The 20,408-nt window shown below is 57.5% G+C and overlaps 3 protein-coding genes across 4 annotated transcripts in view; 2 read left to right on the forward strand and 1 right to left on the reverse strand.

The window, feature by feature from the left end:
- MLPH (melanophilin) overlaps positions 1-7,988 on the forward strand; it is a 46,523-nt gene extending 38,535 nt beyond the window's left edge. For both annotated transcript variants that reach the window (XM_070786942.1, XM_070786943.1), the window contains exons 12-16: positions 1,559-1,651; positions 2,363-2,440; positions 4,171-4,228; positions 4,885-4,985; positions 6,462-7,988. In XM_070786942.1, coding sequence (XP_070643043.1) covers positions 1,559-1,651; positions 2,363-2,440; positions 4,171-4,228; positions 4,885-4,985; positions 6,462-6,488 — 357 coding nt within the window. In that variant the 3' untranslated portion in view covers positions 6,489-7,988. The remainder of the gene's footprint in view (positions 1-1,558; positions 1,652-2,362; positions 2,441-4,170; positions 4,229-4,884; positions 4,986-6,461) is intronic.
- Positions 7,989-13,315: 5,327 nt separating this feature from the next.
- The window catches only part of RAB17 (RAB17, member RAS oncogene family), a 45,566-nt gene continuing 38,473 nt past the window's right edge, over positions 13,316-20,408 (reverse strand). The window contains exon 6 of the mRNA XM_070786946.1: positions 13,316-13,529. Within this exon, the coding sequence (XP_070643047.1) occupies positions 13,483-13,529 (47 nt within the window). The 3' untranslated portion in view covers positions 13,316-13,482. The remainder of the gene's footprint in view (positions 13,530-20,408) is intronic.
- PRLH (prolactin releasing hormone) lies at positions 16,006-16,814 on the forward strand. The gene is made up of 2 exons (XM_019958443.2): positions 16,006-16,146; positions 16,618-16,814. Exons 1-2 carry the CDS (start codon positions 16,047-16,049, stop codon positions 16,812-16,814), a joined length of 297 nt encoding a protein of 98 aa, XP_019814002.2. The 5' UTR covers positions 16,006-16,046.

The raw sequence follows: 20,408 nt of genomic DNA on the forward strand, positions 1-20,408 counted from the left end.
TGGCCTGCCGCCTGGAACGTGCATAGCCTAGAGACACGCCCTTCTCCTCGGGGACGGAAGGGTGCCCCAGACAGGTGGTGGGGGCCCTGAAGGCCGGGGAAGGGCCCTGAAGAGCTCGCATAGCGGAGCCCACGCTGTCAGCTCCAGAGCAGGACTTTGGGGGTGTCTGTGGGAGCCACCCTCCATCCACCCCCAGCACCCCAGCCCTGCCTGTTCCCCTTCAGGTCGGCAAGAGACAGGCAGTGTGGGAGGAAGAGGCTGACCTTTCCCCTCCTTGTCCTGGGAGGGCTGTCCAGGAGGCTTAGATTTTAGGACGGCCCCAGGGCTCAAATTCTGACCGAGGTCACCCTGTGTGCTTGGGTCCAGGGCCTGAGTTTGGGGGTGGGGGTGGGTCAGTGGTGTGCAAAGATCAAAGGATGGAGCAGGGGCTTCCAGAGACAGTGAAGGAGCCTGGGCTCTACTCTGCCTGCCCCCGGGGACCCTGGAGAATAGGGGTTCAGCCCTCAGAGTTGGGGGAACCCAGCCCCCACTGCCCATTCATTCCTGCTTCTGTTCTCTCCAGCACGTGCCCTTCCATCCCCAGGAAGAGGAGTGTGTTGCCAGGCTGGGCAGGCTATGGGGAGCAAGCTAGCCTGGGAACTCTGGGTTCACTTATTCCTTCTTGTGGGGCAGACAGTCCTCAACCTCCCGAGTGTGGCTGGTGTCATGTAGACACACAGATGCAGCAGTGAACACCTCAGACCAAGCCCCTGCCTTCGTGGAGCTCACATCCTTAGTGGGAGGAGACAGAGAGCAAGTCCATGACCAAGGAGGTCATCTCGGTTCACGAGGAGAGGAGAGCCCAAGGGAGTACTCGGATAGGCCGCTTAGAAGGGTGGTCAGGAAGGGATAACACTGGAAGAAGGCATGGGGCTTCCCTGGTGGTTCAGTGGCTAAGACTCCGCTCTCCCAATGCAGGGGGCCTAGGTTCGATCCCTGGTCAGGGAACTAGCTCCCACATGCTGCAACTACAGGTCCTGCACGCTGCAACTAGGACCTGGTGCAGACAAATAAGCAAAGATTAAAAGAAGAAGAAGGCAGCGTGTGCAAAGGCCCTGCAGCGGCGTGAACGAGGCATGTTCAGGGATCAGCAGTGAAACCCTGACACTAGAGGAGTGAGGTGTGAGGGGCGGGCCGATTCCAGAGAACCCTGGGGACCTCAGGAATGATGGCGAGCCTCAGGAGGCATCTGAATGGAGCTGATGGGCCCTGGTTCCTGTTCCTGGAAGCTTCCTCTTCCCACTCTCCCCCTAGTCACTACCGTCTTCCTTCCAACCCTCAAGGATGAGCCTCCAGACAATGTCTGGAACCCCTCTCCTCACCCCTGGGGATGGGTGACCCTTCCGATGACCATGGAAGATGGGTGAAAATGAGGTCCCCAGGAAGCGCCCCTGGTCGCGACACCCATCTTAGGGGGAGTATCATGTTAGCAAATTTGATGAAGCCAGAGCAGCTGCTCTTCCTGGTCCGCGACATTGAGAAGGGACTTCTGAGTGATGTCTATCTGTCGTTCCTCCAGGTTTCGAATATCAAGTCCAGGATTGCAGCCTTGCAGGCAGCGGGGCTCACAGTGCGGCCCTCGGGAACGCCCCAGAGGAAGTCTAACCTCCCGGTGAGTGGAGGGACTTCGGGGCCCTGGGGGGTCGTGCCCGGAGCCCTGGGAGGGGCACGGAGCGGCCTGGGGCAGCAATGGCCCCCACCAGCCGCCTCCCCTGATGTCAGTGACCTGGATGGGATTCTTTTTCATCTGTTACTGCCGATTCTAACATAAAGAGCACTTTACCCAGGGGAGGCAGAGTGAGGGGGCCTGGACAGGCTTAACAGAGCTCCACTTCACAGCGGGTGCGATGGAGGGTCAGGGTGGAGATCCGCCCACAGCAGAGACCTGAGAGTGGCATCCTCCTCCCCGATGCAAGTCGGGAATCTCCAGGCAGACCACACTGTGAGGGAATCTGGCAGAAGAATGACAGGTGCTCCCAGGAGAGCCCCAGGGGCAGCCCTAGGACACCCCAGTTGAACCTGAACTTCAGATGTGCAACAAGTCATTTCCTCGTATAAGTACACCCTGTGCGCTCTTCGGGGCCTGCGTATACTACAGTGTTCACTCATGACTGATCTGCAAGTCAGAGCCAGCTGGGCATTCCGTACTTTAACCTGCTGAACCCCACAGCACTGCAGTGGTGTGTTTGGAGGGCTGACAGGCCATCCCAGCCTTACAGGCCGAGTATCAGAGAGCACGTCCGTCCTTAGTTCCGCTCACCTGCCCTGCGGCTGGAGGTCAGACAGGCTATCCTGACGCCCAGACGCCTTCCTTGTTCTCCAGATCTTTCTCCCCCGGCTTGTCAGGAAATCTGGCCAGAGTCTGAAGGATCCAAACGCAGACTCTTCGGATGAGGCCGAGGTATGTGTTCACTGCACCCAGGCTCGACGGGGTGGGAGAGGGTAAACGACTGGCCTGACTTTTCTAGCAGCAGGACAAGCTGGTGGGCGGTGGAGCTGAAATAAGCCTGGCGAGTCTCCCAGGCTGGCTTCCCCCAGAGGCACGGCTTGGAGCGGGGGCGGGGAGGGGGGAGCTGGGAAAACCCAGCAGGGGAGTGGGAGGGTGGGACAGAGGGCAGGGCTGGGGTAGGGGCTGGGGAGGAGGCGGGCAGACCCCCGGGCAGGGCACCCGGCTCAGGGTAACCCAGAGCCCCGGAGACACCGCAGGTCACAGGGGAGCCGTCCTGTATCTGGACCACGTGCTGGACGTGTGCCCCCTGCGTGCTCACCGGTCACGGGGGACGCGTGTCCACTGGCACAGGGTCTGGGGATGGCCCTGCTCTGGGAGCCGCGCGTCCAGCCCGTAGGAGGGAGCACAGAGCCTCCGTGCAGGCAGCAGCACAAGGGTAGACAGGGTCGGGGGCAGGGGGGCGACACCCCTCAGCCTGCCCGTCAGGAAGACACGGGGTGGCGTGGGAGGGAGGAGGCAGCGCCTCCCAGGGCCCCATGGAGAGCGGCATCTGCCCCATGTCCTGCCAGCTTCTGGGGATCTCGAGTGACCATCTAGTCGCTTCTGCTTCTCATGACAGCAGCACTGGGTCGCTCTTTCCAATAAACACAGTATTTTTTCCATCCCTTCCGTCTGAGGTTTACAACACCTGGTGAGCCGGGGCGGACGCCACCCCTGTTAAAGTGATGGGGAGACTGGGGGTCAGGGAGGAGACCACACAGACCACCAAACTAGAGGGTCTCAGGCAGGACCCCTGGCCCCAACCCCAGCCTCTCCTGGGGCCAGACCTCCCTGACGTGTCCCGGGATGCCCGGCCCTGGAGGCGTCCACGGCCAGGCCCCCGGTACAGCCCCAGAGCAGCTGGGCTGAATCCCAGGGGGCCGGCGTTGGCAGGACTTCCGGGGAAGTCAGGCTGTTTGGCTCTCACTTCCCCCTGAGGAGGGGGAAAGAATTGTCCCAGAGTAGAGAGTTGAGCGACAGGAAAGGGCGAGGGAAGGGAAGGTGTGAGTCAGCAACCGTGGGTGCTGGGCATGTATCACTGTTGTTCGGTCGCTCAGTCGTGTCCGACTCTGCAACCGCATGGACTGCAGCACACCAGGCCTCCCTGTCCTTCACCATCTCCCGGGGTTTACTCAAACTCATGTCCATTGAGTTGGTGATGCCATCCAACCATCTCATCCTCTGTCGTCCCCTTCTCCTCCCGCCTTCAGTCTTTCCCAGCATCACGGTCTTTTCCAGTGAGTCAGTTCTTTGCATCAGGTGGCCAAAGTATTGGAGTTTCAGCTTCAGCATCAGTCCTTCCAATGAACATTCAGGATTGATTTCCCTTAGGATGGACTGATTGGATCTTCTTGCAGTCCAAGGGACTCTCAAGAGTCTTCTCCAAGACCACAGACTCTTAAGAATCCCTTCCCAAAATGTGCAGTTCTCCAAAAGGCATACATCTCTTTTATATTCTGGTATTTGGTGATTTATTGATAACATGCATTTTAGTACTTTAAAGTTCTAATATTGCCAAAGAACAGAAGACAGTTACCCTCACTTGTCAGAATTTGCTTGAATGATGAGAACTTTGCGTTTAGCTTCTGGTGCCCCTACAATCGCAGTGACATAGTGACACCCAGAGACTGTCATTCTCCTAGGTGGAGGCTGTGCCCTGTCTCGTGAGGAGGGAGCTCAGCAATTACCCCAAAAGCCAAGGTAAGTCACTTGCTCCCCTCATTCCCCAGGCCTAAGAGAGTGTGAAAATGACCGATCAGGGCCCCAGATTTCTAAGTAAGCCAGGGGACCCAGCGTCTCATGCCCTGACACCCACAGGACACCCCAGTGTCCCTGGCCACCCCCCGGGACTGTTGCAGGGAGCTGACGCCTGGACCCCTGGAATTTGCTACTTTAAGCACGTAGAAGTGGAGGTGTGGTGTCTGTGTCTGTGATACGATTTGTACCGACACGGTGTGGCACCACTGGTAAAGAATCGGCCTGCCGGTGCGGGAGTCACAGGAGACGCAGGTTCGATTCCTGGGTTGGGAAGATCCCCTGGAGAAGGAAATGGCAAGCCACTCCAGTATTTCTTGCCTGGAAAGTCCCATGGACAGAAGAGCCTGGGGGGCTACAGCCCACAGAGTGTCAAAGAGTCAGACATCACTGAGCAGGCACGCGCTCGCACGGTGCTCAGCTCCAGACCTCCACAGAGCGTGGGACAAAGTTTCTTGATGTCTTGGTGGTGACAAGGACGGCATTCGTCCTGGATGGTGCATTTGTTTTCATGCTCCTTTTAAAATTTCTTAGGAGGCAAAGACGCTTGTTTGAGGTAAGCGTGTGATTAGTAAACAAGCCCCCTTCTGTCTTCCCCAAAGACAAAGATGATGACTCCTTCAGTCGGAAGTCCATGTACCGTGGGTCCCTGACCCAGAGAAACCCCAACGGCAGGAAGAGAGCCGCCAACCACAGCTTTGCAGTGAGTGTTCTCTGTTCACTGGGGCTTTTAAAATTCTGTGACCTGTCCGGCTGACACGTGAAGTCTTCCAAGTAAAGAACTGGGATAAACTCACAAGCAAAGTAAGATCAACAAAAGATCTATAGGAAAATGGAAAACATATCTAAAGGTACCCCAGTGTCAGGCTGATTGAGGGGCGTCACTCCCCTGGGGGTCTGGGCTTGGGATCCAGGACAGCCCACGAGGCAGTGGGGACTCCCCGCCCAGCCCCGCATGCCTAAAGGTCGTGCAGCTGAGCCACCAGTGCAGATGCTAGGGTAGGCGCTGTGCCCCTCCTTCTCTGGGAGGGACCTCCATGCAGAAGGAGCCTGGGGTTCCTCCCCAAGCCCAGGGAGCATCAGGCTGGCCCGGGAGCGGCTGTGGCCTTGACGCCTGCAGGAGCACCTCTGTCAGGCCTTCTCCTACACCACGGTCCCTGGTGTTTCCAGCCACACGAGATCCCGCCGGGTTCTCTGATGGAGGTGCTGCCTTCCTGGAGCCCCCACAGCGGCCCACACACACACACGGTGCTGTCACAGTGTGAGACAGCCGACCTTGAGGGACCAGAGTCACGCCCACAGCCCAGGGATGGGCAGGAGGCCTCAGTGGCCACCATCAGGGTCCCAACACCCTGGATCCCCACCGCTGTCCACACCCACACCACACCTGCCAGCTGCAACCACCCAGCAACAATTCTGACTTCATCCTGGTTACGCAAGTCTGAGCCGATGCCTTGGCTATCCGAGAAGACGAAGTGCCCTCTCTGTTATTTCCACGGACTCCATCTTTAAACGGATTTCAAAGGATTTCACAACACTCACTGCTGATGCCTGGGGGTGGGAGACGGGCAGGCAGGTGGGGCCCACGGGTCCGACACAGCCAGCGTCAGCCCCAGCCCAGACAAGGCTCCCCGCCCGGCCCCACGTGAGCCGGGCAAAGGCCGCCTGGGCCGTGGCCAGAGCAGGGCCATTCACTGCAGGAGACTGATAATGAAATCGCCAATGGGGCCTTGAAAATCTAGGTGCTTCCAAATGAGAACACACCTTCCTGTGTTTCAGCGCTTCCAGTTGTCAAAATACTTTGCATCTTCACAGCCCATTTGATGAGGGCCAGTGTCATGGACCCAAATTCATAGCTGGGGAGACTGAGGCAGAGAGGGGTTGAGTGAAAAACCGGCAGGGGGTTGACCGATGCCTTCTGACCGCAGGTCCGTGGGTTCGTGTGCAGCTGTGTGCCCTCCTGCGTGTGTGCGTGTGCGTCTGTGCTCATGCCCGTGTGTTTTTATGTGCACACACTCATATAGCTAAGAGCATCTTTACTCGTGTGCACACCTGTGTGTCTCCATGATCCTCCGTCCTCGCCTGTGAGTTTCTGTGCCTGTGTGTGCCTACGTGTACGGCTGTGTATCTCACACCCACTTGTGCATATGGTGTGTCCATGTGTGTTTGTGCTTCACAGAAACCCGTGATGACCCACCAGCCCTAAGAGGAGAGGTTCGCCTGAACGGGACACCCACCCTCTTCCCCTCCGCCTCGGTCACCGCGTCCCCGCTCCTGCCCCACGCTTTCCGCTGCACACAGCCCAGTGGAGGAAGAAGAGACCCCGGCCCATGCTGGAAACCCGCCCATGAGCTGACAGCGGTCCTCAGATCGTCAGCTCTTCACCCAAGTTCACAGACCACCTCCAAGGCCCCCTGGTCCGAGGCTGCTCTGATTCGTAAGAGGCATCTAGGCTGTACGTCTTTCCTCCAGGGCGCTGTGGTTTAAGCTTTCTGAAGAGCACAAAAATCTTCCTCAGTGTGATTTTTTACCCCCTCCCTGCTGGCTTCCTAATGCTGCTTTCATGACCGGCATGGACAGGAGAGGACGCAGTGACCGCCCTGGCTGTCTATGTACTCCTGAGTGTGTCTGCCTGAGCGTTGCCGGATGTGTGAGTGCTCCTGGACGTCGGGACAAGTGACTGGACTCTTGTCTCTCTGAACGAGAAGGGGGACAGGCTGTCAGATCTCCTTACAGTGACTGGACTCTTGTCTCTCTGAACAAGAAGGGGGGCAGGCTGTCAGGTCTCCTTACACACACACCCTGTCTTCAAGTACACCCGTGCTTTGCAAGCTGGGAGACACGACCCTGTGGTTGAGGACAGAGCGTGCAGGGGGAGCAGGTGGTGTCTACTACAGCCCAGGTGTCAGGCACTCTGGACGGGCGGGCAGAAGGCTGGGCTCCAGCCTGGCACTGCCGCTCACTGTGGTGGGATCCACTGGGGCAAAGGACCAGCTGGTGACACCCACCGGCCACCTGCCGTTTGTCCGTAGACGAGCTCCGAGTCCTCCTCCACCTCGGACAATCTGGAAGTCAGAGTGAGGTCCAGCTTTAAGGGGAGCCCCCTGGGACCCTCTGCAGCTGCCTTGGGCACAGTAACCGCATCCCCCCTCCCAGGCGTGGCTGGGGGCCTCACGGGGACCTGGTTGACCATCAGAGCAGCCCATTTTGCAGAGTGGAGCCCCGAGGGTGAAGCAGCCTCCCTCTGGGCTGGAAGCCACCTCGTGACCCTCTAATGCTTTCCGAGGTGACTTCAGGTCAGCTTTCACTTCCCTCTCGCAAATGCTTGGTGCTTGTGTTCAGTGGCAACTGAAAGGAGATGGTGAATCTGTGATGCCCAAGAGCCTTGCCCGCTAAGATTTTCTTCCAACCTGACTGTCTCACCACGGCTTATGGATTCTGCACCACGAGCTTTGATCCCATCCCCACTGACCCCACAGGGTCTCAGTCCCCGCAGGGGCCACGTTGCCCACAAGCTGGCCCATGGCTGCTCCAGGGGGACTTTCAGAATTGGCTTCCGCGTTGATCCAGATGACTTGGGCTTTGGCAGTGTGCTGGGGTTTGTGGAAACGATGGAGGTGATCCTCCTTCTCCGAATGAAAGCTGCTTCAAATAGGCAGCTCCTCAATTCAGTGCTGGAAATTATTAAAGACGCCTGTACGTGGAAGAGGGTCGGTCCTTTGTGATGTGCAGTCCTCCTTATTCACAAAGTAAACGGGAGGTCGCTGTGAGTTCCTAGCCTTGGGGGGAGGCGGTCCTGGCTGGCCTGGAGCCCTCCCTGGAGGTGAGGGTAACAGGCCCACCGAGGACCAGAGTGGCCCCTTCGCTCCACGGCTAACTTAAGTGCAGAGAGCTTCCAGCCTGGAAACACACTGGTCCTTCTTTCCAAAGCCCCCTCGCAGGGTTCTCCGATTAGGTCCAAAGCTGTTCTCACTCATTCACTCAATCACCTGACGGTGGCACAGCCCAGGAATCTGTGTTCATCCGTGGCCGTGGCCGGGTCGTCAGGGATGTGAGTTCTCCCGGTCCTGTGCTGGGTCCCCGGCCCCTCCTGCCTCCTCTCCTTCCCTGTTAGGACCATGGCTTTAGGTGCCCGTGGCTGGTCTGCCGCCCAAACGCCCCGAGGTCCCCTGCACAGACCAGCCACCCCTTCCTCCAGCATCTCAACGTCAGCCCGTCCTGCTGACCTCGGATCTCATCTCCCACACCCTGCTGCACCCACTCACATCAGCTCCATCCTCCCCAGGGCTCCGGCCAAGGCTCTGCCCTCTCTTCAACCTCACTTTCTGTCGGGAAAGCTGGCCTCTGCCTTCTGCATACACCTCCGCCCTCCCACTCCGTCAGCAGCTGTGTCACTGACTCGGGATTTTTCTTTCAGATTTATTTTTGATGTGGACCACTTTTAAAGTGTTTATTGGATTTGTTACACTATTGCTTCTGTTTTATGTTTTGGTTTTTTTTGGCCACGAGACATGTGGGATGTTAGTTCCCTGACCAGGGATCAAACCTGCTCCCCCCGCATTGGAAAGTGGAGCCTCCAGGGACATCCCTGGGATACATTTTTATGCCAAAGACGTGCACGCCGCTGTTGCCAGGATGCCAGGCCTGGTCTCACGAGCCCCCTGGCCTCTGCCCGCAGTGCCTTCCTGTGCTTGTTTTATACCAGCTTGTGCTGCATGGATGCTGTGCTTCTGTTTCCAGGGCGACCTGTGGTCCAGTGTGTGATTGTCCTCTAGAGAGCATCCTTGTGTCTTGTGGACCCAGGTTTCCCGGGACCACTGGCTGCTGCCTGCCACACTTGGGGCATCAGAAAGGTCACCAGAACCCCACTGCCAGCCCCCTGCACCTTGCCTTTCCAGCCCCGGGGAGCCTTGAGAGGAGGCAGCCCCCTGGCCTGGGCCCCACGGTCCTGTAGGTTTGGAGGGATGACATCCAAGGCAGATCAGCCCTTCCCTTTTCTCCAGAGCCCCTCTTCTCCTGTTCCCCCCTGAGGCTGCCCACCCCAGCAGCCTGCGTCGGGTCAGCAGATCTGGCCATGTCCCTGTGTTTCCTTGTGTCTGTGGTTGCTTCTGTGCTACAAAATCAGAGCTGAGTGCGTACGGGAAATCTGTGCTGACCCCTGGTCCGGGCCCGTGGCATTGACCTGGGCAGCAGGGGCTGGCAAGCATCGTCCCAGGCAGTGCCAAGCAGGGAGGAAGGACCAGACCATGCTTACCTCCTGCATCTTCACCCCAGCCTCCACGCACCCCAGCTTCTGCCACCACCGCCCAAACCTTCCCTCCCAGGTGCCTGTCTGCCCCCCTGAGGCTCTTCTCAAAGTCTGGCCTTGTTTGCTCTCTTGTTTTATAATTACAGCAAGTTTTGTTTGGTTAAGAAGCCAGAAGCGAGGAATAAGTGATGAGTTAGTCACTCAGTTGGTCTGACTCTTTGCAACCCCATGGACTGTAGCCCACCAGGCTCCTCTGTCCTTGGAATTCTCCAGGCAAGAATACTGGAGTGGGTTGTGCCATTTCCTTCTCCAGAGGACCCTCCGAACCCTTTGGCAGGCAGATTCTTTACCATCTGAGCCACCAGGAAACCCCAAAGGAGCCAGAATGAGGAGAGGAGGAAGGAGCCAGTATCTCCCATTCACTCACCATCTCAGCAAAAAACCGAATATGTTGTGTCTTGGAAAACACACCACACACAGCCTGACCTCCATGGGCCCCCAGCTGCTTGAACAGATTGCTACAAACTGGGCAGCTTAGAACAACAGAAGCGTATTCTCTGGCAGAGGCCGGAAGTCCAGAAGCGAGGTGCGTGCAGGGCCGTGCTCCCTGAAGAGGCTCCAGGAGAGGCTGTCCGCGGCCTCTGCCCGGCTCTGGCGACCCCCGCTGTCCTCGGCCGGCGGCCTCCTCCCTCCAGTCTGCGACTCCACTGCCACCCAGGCTCCATCCCTGTGTCTCCTGTCTGTCTGTCCCAAACCTCCCTCTGCCCGCCTCTCACAAGGACCCTCATCGCTAGATTTAGGGCCCATCTGCATTCTCCAGGACAGTCCCCTCATCTCAAGATCTTTACCCCAATCGCACAAGCAAAGACCCTGTTCTGGAAAAGGTCACGTGTGGACTTCCCTGGCAGCCTAGTGGCTAAGACTCCATGCTTCCAATACAGGAAGCGTGGGTTCGATCTCTGGTCGGGGAACTAAGATCCCACGTGCCACGTGAACACCCCCTGCCAAAAAAAAAAAACCACATCTTGTAGGCACTCCCTAGGGCTCAGGGGTCCTGGCAAGAGCAGCAGAGCATCTCACCTGCGTTTGCCCCACCAGCTGCCATGACATCTTCAGCTCCCCAAGGGCCCCTCAGTCACTCTGGGTCCTCTGATGACTGCCCCCAGAGACCACAGGGTGGGGGGCATCATTCCGCTCTGTCAGCTGGGCCGAGCTCTCTGCTCTGCGATGAGGGGGCAGGGCTGGTGGAGCCCCGAGTAAAGCGAGCAACAGGAAAGTGGAGTCAAGTCTACGGCGGGAATGGGAAAGAGCTTTATCTGAGCCAAGCTGAGGGCTTCGGCCCGAGACATGGCCTCTCAGATCACTCAGAATCCACTCCAGAGAAGCGGCTTTCAGCGGTTTCATGTCTCAACAGAACAAAAAAACATTAAACAAGTCAGGGATACATCCCTTCAAGGTTTCAAAAGCAGAACAGATCAGCCCGTGCACAGGGGGTCAGCAGGCCTTGGCACCTGGGAGGGGAGTCTTATCAAAGGAGGACCAGCCTTGGGGTCCCAGGACGGGAGGCATCTCATCTTTATTTTGAACATGGACATTCTTCGTTGGGCGGCTTCCCAGGCGACTCAGTGGTAAAGAACACCCCCCAGCCCCCAACAATGCAGGAGGCACAGAGTCACGGGTTCAGTCCCTGAGCCGGGAAGATCCCCTGGAGGAGGAAATGGCAATCCACCCCAGTATTCTTGTCTGGGAAATCCCACGCACAGAGGAGCCGGGCAGGCCACAGTCCCTGGGGTCGCACAGTGGGACACGGCTGAGCATGCGCAACAGTGGCGTTCTTTCCTGGTGGGCAGTGAGCCTTTTCCTGTTTGAGTTTAAGCGGCTGCACAAAGTATGTTTGATGGGCCACAAACAGGCTGTTCTAGTTGGTATCAAATTCAGGGTAACTCACATACAAGTGGGGCTTCCCTGATGGCCCAGTTGGTAAAGAACCCACCTGAAATGCAGGAGATCCCAGTTTGGGGTTCCACCCCTGGGTCGGGAAGATCTCCTGGACACAGGAACAGCTACCCACTCCAGTATTCTGGCCTGGAGAATTCCAGTCCACAGGGTCGGAAAGAGTCAGACACGACTGAGCGACTTTTCCTTTCCCCTACAAGCCAGCATGACTTCCCCAGGCCTCAGTATGTGGACATTTCTTTCATCAACACCAACCCTGCACTGTGGTGAAGATGCTTGGCTGAAAGGGGAGGGTTTGCTATCCCACACACTCATGCACACATACACACTCCCACACACACACAAGCACATGCTCCCCCAACGGTCTGCCCAGGAAGCTGCCTCCAGCTGCCCTGGTCTCACGGAGTCTGCTCCCCCGAGGGCCTGGTGCTGGGCAGCCCTGCAGGGAGAGGAGGAGAGGACCCTCCAGACGGGGGCTGGCCTCAGTGCTGCTTCCAGCAGCACTCCTCAGCAGAGCCACTCTGACCCCCGCTCACCCGGTGCTCCCCAGGGATCTGGACGGACTCCATCCCAGGGGCCTCAGCTTGCAGCCGGGGTGTGGGCTGGGCCCCTCCTCTGCCCCTCACGCTCCGTGGACACCCCCCTCACCAGCACCCCTCCCCCCGACCTCCACTCCAGACCCCCAGGGAGCCCACCTGCCCCCCGCAAAACCTTCTTCACCGGGAATGGGCAGCCGTGGGAGGAAAGAGAAGCACACGTGACCCTCTGAGGGCTGGGAGCTGCTCTGGAACTTTCCTCAAAGTCTGATGGAGGCTGGGGAAGGACTGCAGGGCCCCTGCACATGTCTGGGGGGAACAGCCAGGAGGGGTCCCCCAGGATGGGCTCCTCGGGTTGATGTTCAGGGGGGTGTAAATGACCTTTGCTATGTTGCTGTTCAGGCTCTCAGTCGTGTCCGACTCTTTGCAACCCCATGGACTGCAGCACGCCAGGCCTCCCTGTCCATCACCAACTCCCAGAGTTTACGCAGACTCATGTCTGTTGAGTTGGTGATGCCGTCCAACCATCTCATCCTTTGTCATCCCCTTCTCCTCCTGCCTTCAATCTTTCCCAGCATCAGGGTCTTTTCCAATGGGTCAGCTCTTCGCATCAGGAGGTCAGAGGATTGGAGCTTCAGCATCAGTCCTTCCAATGAACATTCAGGGCTGATTTCCTTTAGGACGGACTGGCTGGCCTCCTATCATTATTCAGAATATGAGGCCCAAGTGAAATGGGGAACAGGGTGTAGTTATTGAAAATGGCCTGAGTGTACAGATTTTTTCACAACTTGAGGATATGATGGTTAAATGGAAATAATGAGATTCAAAAATGCATGAATCTGATGAACCTACCCAGAATATAGGTGAAAAGCCTATCAACAGTAAGTGCGTCATACGGGATCAATGGTTGACTTCTCTGATACATGGGTGTTCTTTGATTCCTATTTTTCTGTATGTGCTAAATTCTATCCAAGTGTATGTAAATTGCTTTTATAATAAAAATAAGCCTCTTCATTATTTATTTCATAATAGAAATACAGGTATTTGTTTTATAATCAGAGCTTCCCAGGTGGTGCTAGTGGTAAAGAACCCTGCTGCCAATGCAGGAGACATAGGAGACACAGGTTCGATCCCTGGGTTGGGAAGATCCCCCAGAGAAGGGCACAGCAACTGCCTACAGTGTTCTTGCCTAGAGAATCTCATGGGCAGAGAAGCCTGGCGGGCTATGGTCCATAGGATGGCAAAGAGTCAGACACCACTGAAGCAGCTTAGCATATGTTATTTATTTTATAATAGAAATGTACTCATTCATTTTATAATCATAACGTGTGTGTGTGTTCATTGCTCAGTCGTGTCTGATTCTTTGCAACCCCATGGACTGTAATGCAGCAGGCTCCTCTGTCCATGGGATTTTCCAGGCGAGAATACTGGAGTGGATTGCCATTCCCTTCACCAGATAATCATAATAAACTTCTTTCAGCTGTAATTATGATGACTCTGGAAAGGGCTGGAATAAACATAATTTTTCAGTGGTAGAAACAGGACGAAAGTGGTTTGTATGTAATAAATGCAGCTGTGAAAAGGCAAGTGGGTGACGGACCGGTCAGGGAAGGGTTAGGAGGGTGTCGTTCAGCTGTGATGGCCTCTTCGGGTGACTCTGCACGGGAAGCGGGACTTAAAGGAGCAGGGAGGTGGCTGGAGGGTCACCTCTGTGTCAGCCGTCTTGTGGCTCGGAGCACCCAGGCTAGTGATGCCTGGCTCTGCAGTCTTCCCAAAGCGTGCAGAAGGAAAGCTAATGTGTTTTAAAACCACTCAGCCCAAATGAAATTATATAACCCAGGAAAGGACACATCACATCGGTGATGAGAGTTAAAAAAAAAAAAAAAATTAGAAGAAAAGAAAAAAGAAATGACTCTTCCGATGTGGCCCAGTGAGGGAGGCAGGCGGAGAGGGAGGGAGGGGGTTGGGTCAGCTGCTTCCTCCCGGGCGCATAAAAGGGGCGAGCGCGCCCCACCTGGGTCCCCGCTCCTGTCCACAGCACTCGCCAGCCGCTGGGAACCTCGGTGAGTAACTTGCGGGGCGCTGGAGAGGGCAGGGGTCCCTGACGCTCCAGCCTCCTCCCCTGCCACCCTTCCCTCCCTATGCGGGCAGGGCTCTGTCCTGGCAGCCAGGACCAGCTCTGGTGGGGACCCCACCCTGTTTGTGCATCCAGGGGCCACCCCTGCCTGTCCGGGCCCCCGTCCAGTCGGCTGTCGTGGTGGAAACGAAAGGCGGAGCCATCCAGGCAACTCCGCTGGGAACACAGACCAGGAGTCCCACCAGCCAGGAGACAGCGAGCCCCCGGCTCTCAGGAGGCCGGACCTTGAGGGTCAGGAAACAAGCTCCGCCAGGGCTCTCCTAAGGCGCCCTGCACCCAGCGGGGGTCCCAGCCAGGGGACAGCGAACAGCCCAGCCGGCCTGGGAGCACCTCTTTATCAGTCTGCTTTCATGATGGCACCTCCATTTCCTCTAAGGTGGAGTCCCCCTGCCAACAGGTCTCTAAAAAAGGAAGGGGTGGACATTTTAAATCTCAGTTGGAGAGCATGTTCCTTGGGGCTAGGGCTTCCCTGGTGGCTCAGACGGTAAAGAATCTACCTGCATTGCAGGAGACACAGGTTTGATCCCTGGGTAGGGAAGATCCCCCAGAGGAGGAAATGGCTACCTACCCTAACCTAACCCTAAGAATACACTCCAGTATTCTTGCCTAGAGAATCCCAGGGACAAAGGAGCCTGGCGGGATACAGTCCACGGTGCTGTAAAGAGTCAGACACGACTGATGGACTAACGCTTTCATTTTCCACTGGGCTCAGGGACAGGCTGGAAAGCCAAGGTCAGCAGAGGGGTCTTCCCTGAAACAGACAAGCTCTCTGGCGTCTTCTGCTGGTTCCTTGACTGCTGGGGGAGGGGGGAGCAGGGGAAGGAGCCAGCCCTAAGAGATGAGGGCGCCTGCGGAAGGAGTTGCCAGGTTTGCCAGGTGGACGCTGTTTCGGGCTCAGCCCAGCAGGGTGAGAGGCAGATTTCTGGGTGCCTCTGTCACCCACAGCTCTCCCCCCACCTGTACAAGGCTGTCTTGCTGCATGAGGGCAGGTCCCCACGGGCTGCCGGTTGATCTTGGAGACTCAGCGGCTTGGATCTGGGGTCACGGGGGCTGGTGAGCTCTCCTGGCAGGGATGGTGAATGACGACCCTTCTACAGGGTCAGTGGGCAGGGGGCAGGATGGAACTGGGCTGAGGGAGGGAAAGAGCCCTGCAGCGGGGTCCCCCACCCTGAGCGAGGTCCGGGCTCAGCACCCCCCAGGCCCCCACCCCCGGCTGATGGCTGAGGTTAGGCCACCCCCTCCACCTCAGCAGCCACCTGGCTCCTCCTGGCAGGTCCCCACCAACCTGCTCGCCTCTGTCGTCCCCCACCACCACCCTGCCGAGGCCAAGTGTGCACACCCACAGTGGAGCAGAGGCCTCCCACACTCCTGGCTCCCTGACACAGATGGACAGACAGACAGACTGAAGCACATCCAAGACAGCCCAGCTCTCTGCAGCCACAGCTCATATTCCCCCAGGGTTCCTTCTGATGACAGACGGTCCTTGTAAACACGACTGAGCCCATGAGAGGCCAATACACACGTGGTCACCTCATCGAACGCTCACTGTACAGAGCAGAGACTGGGGTCCCCGGGGGGGACTGTGCACACAGCCAGGCACACCTGCTGTTCCAGGCTCACTGCCATCCCAGCAGAGAAGTGCACACTGGAGCCCGACTGGGTGTGCACACGCGTGTAACCCCACGCACACCTGCCGTACACCTGTGCACACCCATGTCCGTGTACATGCATGTGTGCACACACTCACGCACACCCATTCTGACACACACAGAGTGTGTGAGGCGTTATCCGAGGCGCCCCGCTTTGCCCACACACGCCCTCATGTGCGCTCACCTTTGCCCCTAGGCTGCACCCTCCCAAGCGGGGCCTCTTCGAGGAGTGAGTGGAATGAAGGCGGTGGGGGCCTGGCTCCTCTGCCTGCTGCTGCTGGGCTTGGCCCTGCAGGGGGCTGCCAGCAGAGCCCACCAGCACTCCATGGAGATCCGCAGTGAGTGTCCAGCCCCGCCCCGCCCCCAGGGGTCACAGCGGGGGCCTGGCTACTTCCTGGGCTGGGGCATCCTTGCTAAGCATCCCGGGGTTGGAGTTTGGCCTCCTGTTCCCCAGACCCTTCCCCCAGGTGGCCCGGACAGGTGCTCCCAAGGGTCCCGGCCCAGCACACGGGGGAGGGTCACTCCTCACCACACGGGTGGCCTGGGGCTGAGTGCACGTCACCCATGAGAACAGGGCTGTGGGGACAGGAAAGGAAGGGGAGTGTGTCCTGGTGTGAGTCTGAAATCCTACTTCCCAAAGCCACCCCAGCACCAGAAATGGGCGCTCCGGGTGAACCTCCTGTGCGGGTGGGTGGTCCTGGCATGGCCTGGGCGACAGGCAGCCATGAGCTGAACACACACCCGGCCCGGCCACCAGGGCTGTATGCTCCAGGGCACAGGCCTCCATGCGCTCTTCTCGCTCTTTCCAGCCCCCGACATCAACCCTGCCTGGTACGCGGGCCGTGGGATCCGGCCCGTGGGCCGCTTCGGCCGGCGAAGAGCTGCCCCGGGGGACGGACCCAGGCCTGGCCCCCGGCGCGTGCCGGCCTGCTTCCGCCTGGAAGGCGGCGCTGAGCCCTCCCGAGCCCTCCCGGGGCGGCTGACGGCCCAGCTGGTCCAGGAATAACAGCGGGAGCCTGCCCCCCACCCCTCCTCCTCCACCAGCCACCTTCCCTCCAGTCCTAATAAAAGCAGCTGGCTTGTTCACACGTGTCTGCGTGGTGACAGAGCACACGGTACTCTCCCTCACAGGACGTTAGCCTGGAAGGACCCTCAGAGCCCAGCAGCCCAGAGGCTCCGGGACTCGCCCAGGGGCAGCCGGCACTGAGCAGGGGGCTGGGGCGGCCTTGGCCACCTTCAGCCTGTGCCGCCCCCAAGCCGCCCTGACCAGTTGCTCAGGCTGCGCACTGCACGAGGCCGCTGTGCAGGGGCCCCAGGGAGGGCATCACGGCCCCTCGGCCTCACCTGCCCTGCTCTCTGCTGCCGTTCTTTTTGCCTCCCTGTTGGTACTTGTGGAAGAGAAAGAAACAGGGGTGTTTGTCTCCAGTACTCTTGGGTTCGAGTATTTCAACCCCACCTGTGTCCCTTTCAAATCGCATGGGGATGCCCCTGCGTCCTGTTTCAGGCAGAGCTCTCTTTGGTGTTGGGGGCACATGGCCACTGATGGGACAACTGAGCTCCATCCCCACCTTCTGGAGGCCCCAGTTCCCACATGAACCTGGGCCTGGGGACATCCACCTCAGTCCTGAGCTTGGGTGGCACGGCCCCTGTGTACCTGCCAACAGCTGTGGATGCTCTGTGAGCATAAACTCCCTTCCCCAAGGTGTGCCCACCCCTCCAGCGCTGGGGCCAGGAGCAGGCGGGCAGGTTTAACCAGTTGCTTCTGAACCCAGAGCTCAGGCCCGTCAGGCATCTGCCTGCACCCTGCCTGCAGGATCTCAGGAACCCCTAGGCCTCGGGACTCCTTCCGTCCACACTCAGCAGGGGCAGGAACACAGGGCCAGCCTGCAGGACCCCGGCCCGGCTGCCCTGCCCAGATAGAGGAAGGCGGGGGTCCATGCTCACTGACCAGCTGGAGGAGGCTGAACTGGCCCAGACCGCCCAGATGGGGCTGGGTCAGGGCTGCCCCCTCCCCAGCCCCAGGGAGGCTGGAGGGAGGGCAGGGGCCAGTCCCCTCCCAAGGAGAGCTCCTGCTCGGTCAGCACCACCCCAGGCTGGACGCGCAAGTAGGAACAGGAGTGCGGCCAGTCCCCTCCCAGGGCAGGCAGGTGCTGGCCCGGCCCAGAACCCAAAGCGACCACATGGTCCCCTCCCACCCGTGGGGACACACCCCAAGAGCTGAGAACCGCTGTTCAAACAAACACTTATATAGGACAGTTCCCAGCAGCACAACGGCCAAAAAAGGTAGAAACAACCCCAACCCCCATCAACAGATGAATGGATATCAAAACGCGGTCTACGCACACGTACCATGGCTTATTACTCAGCCACGGAAAGGAGTGACGCTCTGCCTGATGCTGCCACGTGGGGGAATCGTGAACACAGGACACAGCATGACAGAAGCCAGGCACCAAAGGCCCCTCGCGCATGATTCCATTTACAAAGGTCCAGGGAGGCAAGTCCACAGGCAGAAAGTGGTCTGGCGGCTGCCGGGGGCTGTTCATGGATGCAGGGCTTCCTTTAGGGGTTGAAAGTGTCTGGGAACTTGGCCAAGGTGGTAACCAGGCTAAACGCCACTCAGCTGCACACTTTAGAAGCACTCACAGCCCCGTGTGCTGCAGACGTGGAAACAGCAGTGTGGCAAAGGGCTCCGGATGCCAGCCACGCAGCACCTGGTACCCAGTCAGGGCAGCCCCTGCAACACACCTCCCGAGCCCAGAGAGTCGGGGAGACGGGAGATTTTATGTATTCTCCAAACTCCTACTATGGAAGTTTTAAACACACAAGAAAGTTCAAAAATATTATGATGATAACTAATATACTCCACTTAATTTTTTTTTTTTTTTTGGCTGCAAGGCATGTGGGCTCTTAGTTTCCTGACCAGGAATCGAACTGGCTCATTGGAAGCACAGAGTCTTAACCACTGGACTCCCAGGGAAGTCCCTACCCTCCATTATAATAGCTGGAGTCTGAGAAAATGTAACAAGCCCTTAGAAGTGAAAGTGAAAGTGGCTCAGTTGTATCCAACTCTTTGTGACCCCATGGACTATACAGCCCATGGGATTCTCCAGGCCAGAATACTGGGGCCTTTCCCTTCTCCAGGGGATCTTCCCAACCCAGGGATGGAACCCAGGTCTCCCACATTGCGGGCATATTCTTTACCAGCTGAGCCACAGGGGAAGCCCAAGAACACTGGAGTGGGTAGCCTATCCCTTCTCCAGCGGATCTTCCCAACCCAGGGATCAAACCCAGGTCTCCTGCATTGCAGGTGGATTCTTTTCCAACTGAGCCTCCAGGGAAGCCCACAGTCCTTAAAGAACATATAAAAAGGAGGAAATGGGTCAAGAGTAAAAATCTGATAAGGAGATCAAAACGATCCAATGTTGGATCGTGGTGGGCGATTCCAGCACCCTGAGAATCGCATCGCAAGTGAGTCCGTAAAGACGATTGTTTCAAAGGCTTGTCTGTGAAGGGAAAGGAGAGGGAGATAGCAGTGAAGGGGAGGGAAGAGGAAAGGGCTTGGTTCCGCTTGTTTAAGATGGAAGGGCAAGGATTCAAGACCGGAAAAGAAGAAGTAAAACTCACACTGTTTGCAGATGACATGACACTATACGTAGAAAATCCTAAAGGTTCCACCAGAAAATTACTGCTGCTGCTGCTGCTGCTGCTAAGTCGCTTCAGTCGTGTCCGACTCTGTGCGACCCCAGAGATGGCAGCCCACCAGGCTCCCCCGTCCCTGGGATTCTCCAGGCAAGAACACTGGAGTGGGTTGCCATTTCCTTCTCCAATGCATGAAAGTGAAAAGTGAAAGTGAAGTTGCCCAGTCGTGTCCAATTCTTCGAGACCCCATGGACTGCAGCCCATCAGGCTCCTCTGTCCATGGGATTTTCCAGGCAAGAGTACTGGAGTGGGGTGCCATCTCAATAAAAATACTAATAGCATCCACGATTATCACTGCATTTACTTTCTCTCCCGCACTCTCCCCTCTTCTCTCTACCCCTTGGAAGTGAGTTATAGATATCATATTTCCCCTAGACATTTCCGTGTCTTTCTCCTCAAACAAAGGGCAATCTCCACTATAACCACAAAATTATCATGCCTCAAACATTTTGTAAGAATTCCATAATATCATAGTTTTTCATCCATACTCAACACTCCCCAAATAAGGCAAGGAACTCTTAGCTGCCTTTTTTTCTTTTTTTGGAAGCCAGACTCCAGTCTAGATTCAGGGTCACGGTTAGTTATTTCCCGTTCATCCCCCATCATCTGATTTTGTCATGACACCGACTCTTACAAGAGCCTAGATGCGTTACCTGGTAGGATGATCCACGCACAGCACGTGGCGCCTGCTCCCCCAAGTGCTCTGACCTCCTCCTTCCGTCCTGCCCTGTATTTCCTGTCATCTGAGCAGCTGGGTCCAAGGGCAGAGTGGGGCTCAGCCATCGCTGAGGCACGGACACTCCGTGTCTGTCCTACAACATGGTATCTGATGGTGGGCTCCAGGTCCCACTCCGATAGAAGCCGAGCCTGACCCTTTGCAGACTGTAAGACCCTCTCGGTT

The sequence above is a fragment of the Bos indicus genome, chromosome 3 (genome assembly GCF_029378745.1).
Source record: "Bos indicus isolate NIAB-ARS_2022 breed Sahiwal x Tharparkar chromosome 3, NIAB-ARS_B.indTharparkar_mat_pri_1.0, whole genome shotgun sequence".
In the NCBI taxonomy this organism is placed as follows: domain Eukaryota; kingdom Metazoa; phylum Chordata; class Mammalia; order Artiodactyla; family Bovidae; genus Bos; species Bos indicus.

What these genes read in the sequence shown, in the direction of transcription:
- PRLH (XM_019958443.2), top strand. Translation starts at nt 16,047, where the DNA reads ATGAAGGCGGTGGGGGCCTGGCTCCTCTGCCTGCTGCTGCTGGGCTTG. An exon ending in GCACTCCATGGAGATCCGCA is followed by an intron (nt 16,147 to 16,617) that starts GTGAGTGTCCAG and finishes CGCTCTTTCCAG; the next exon opens with CCCCCGACATCAACCCTGCC.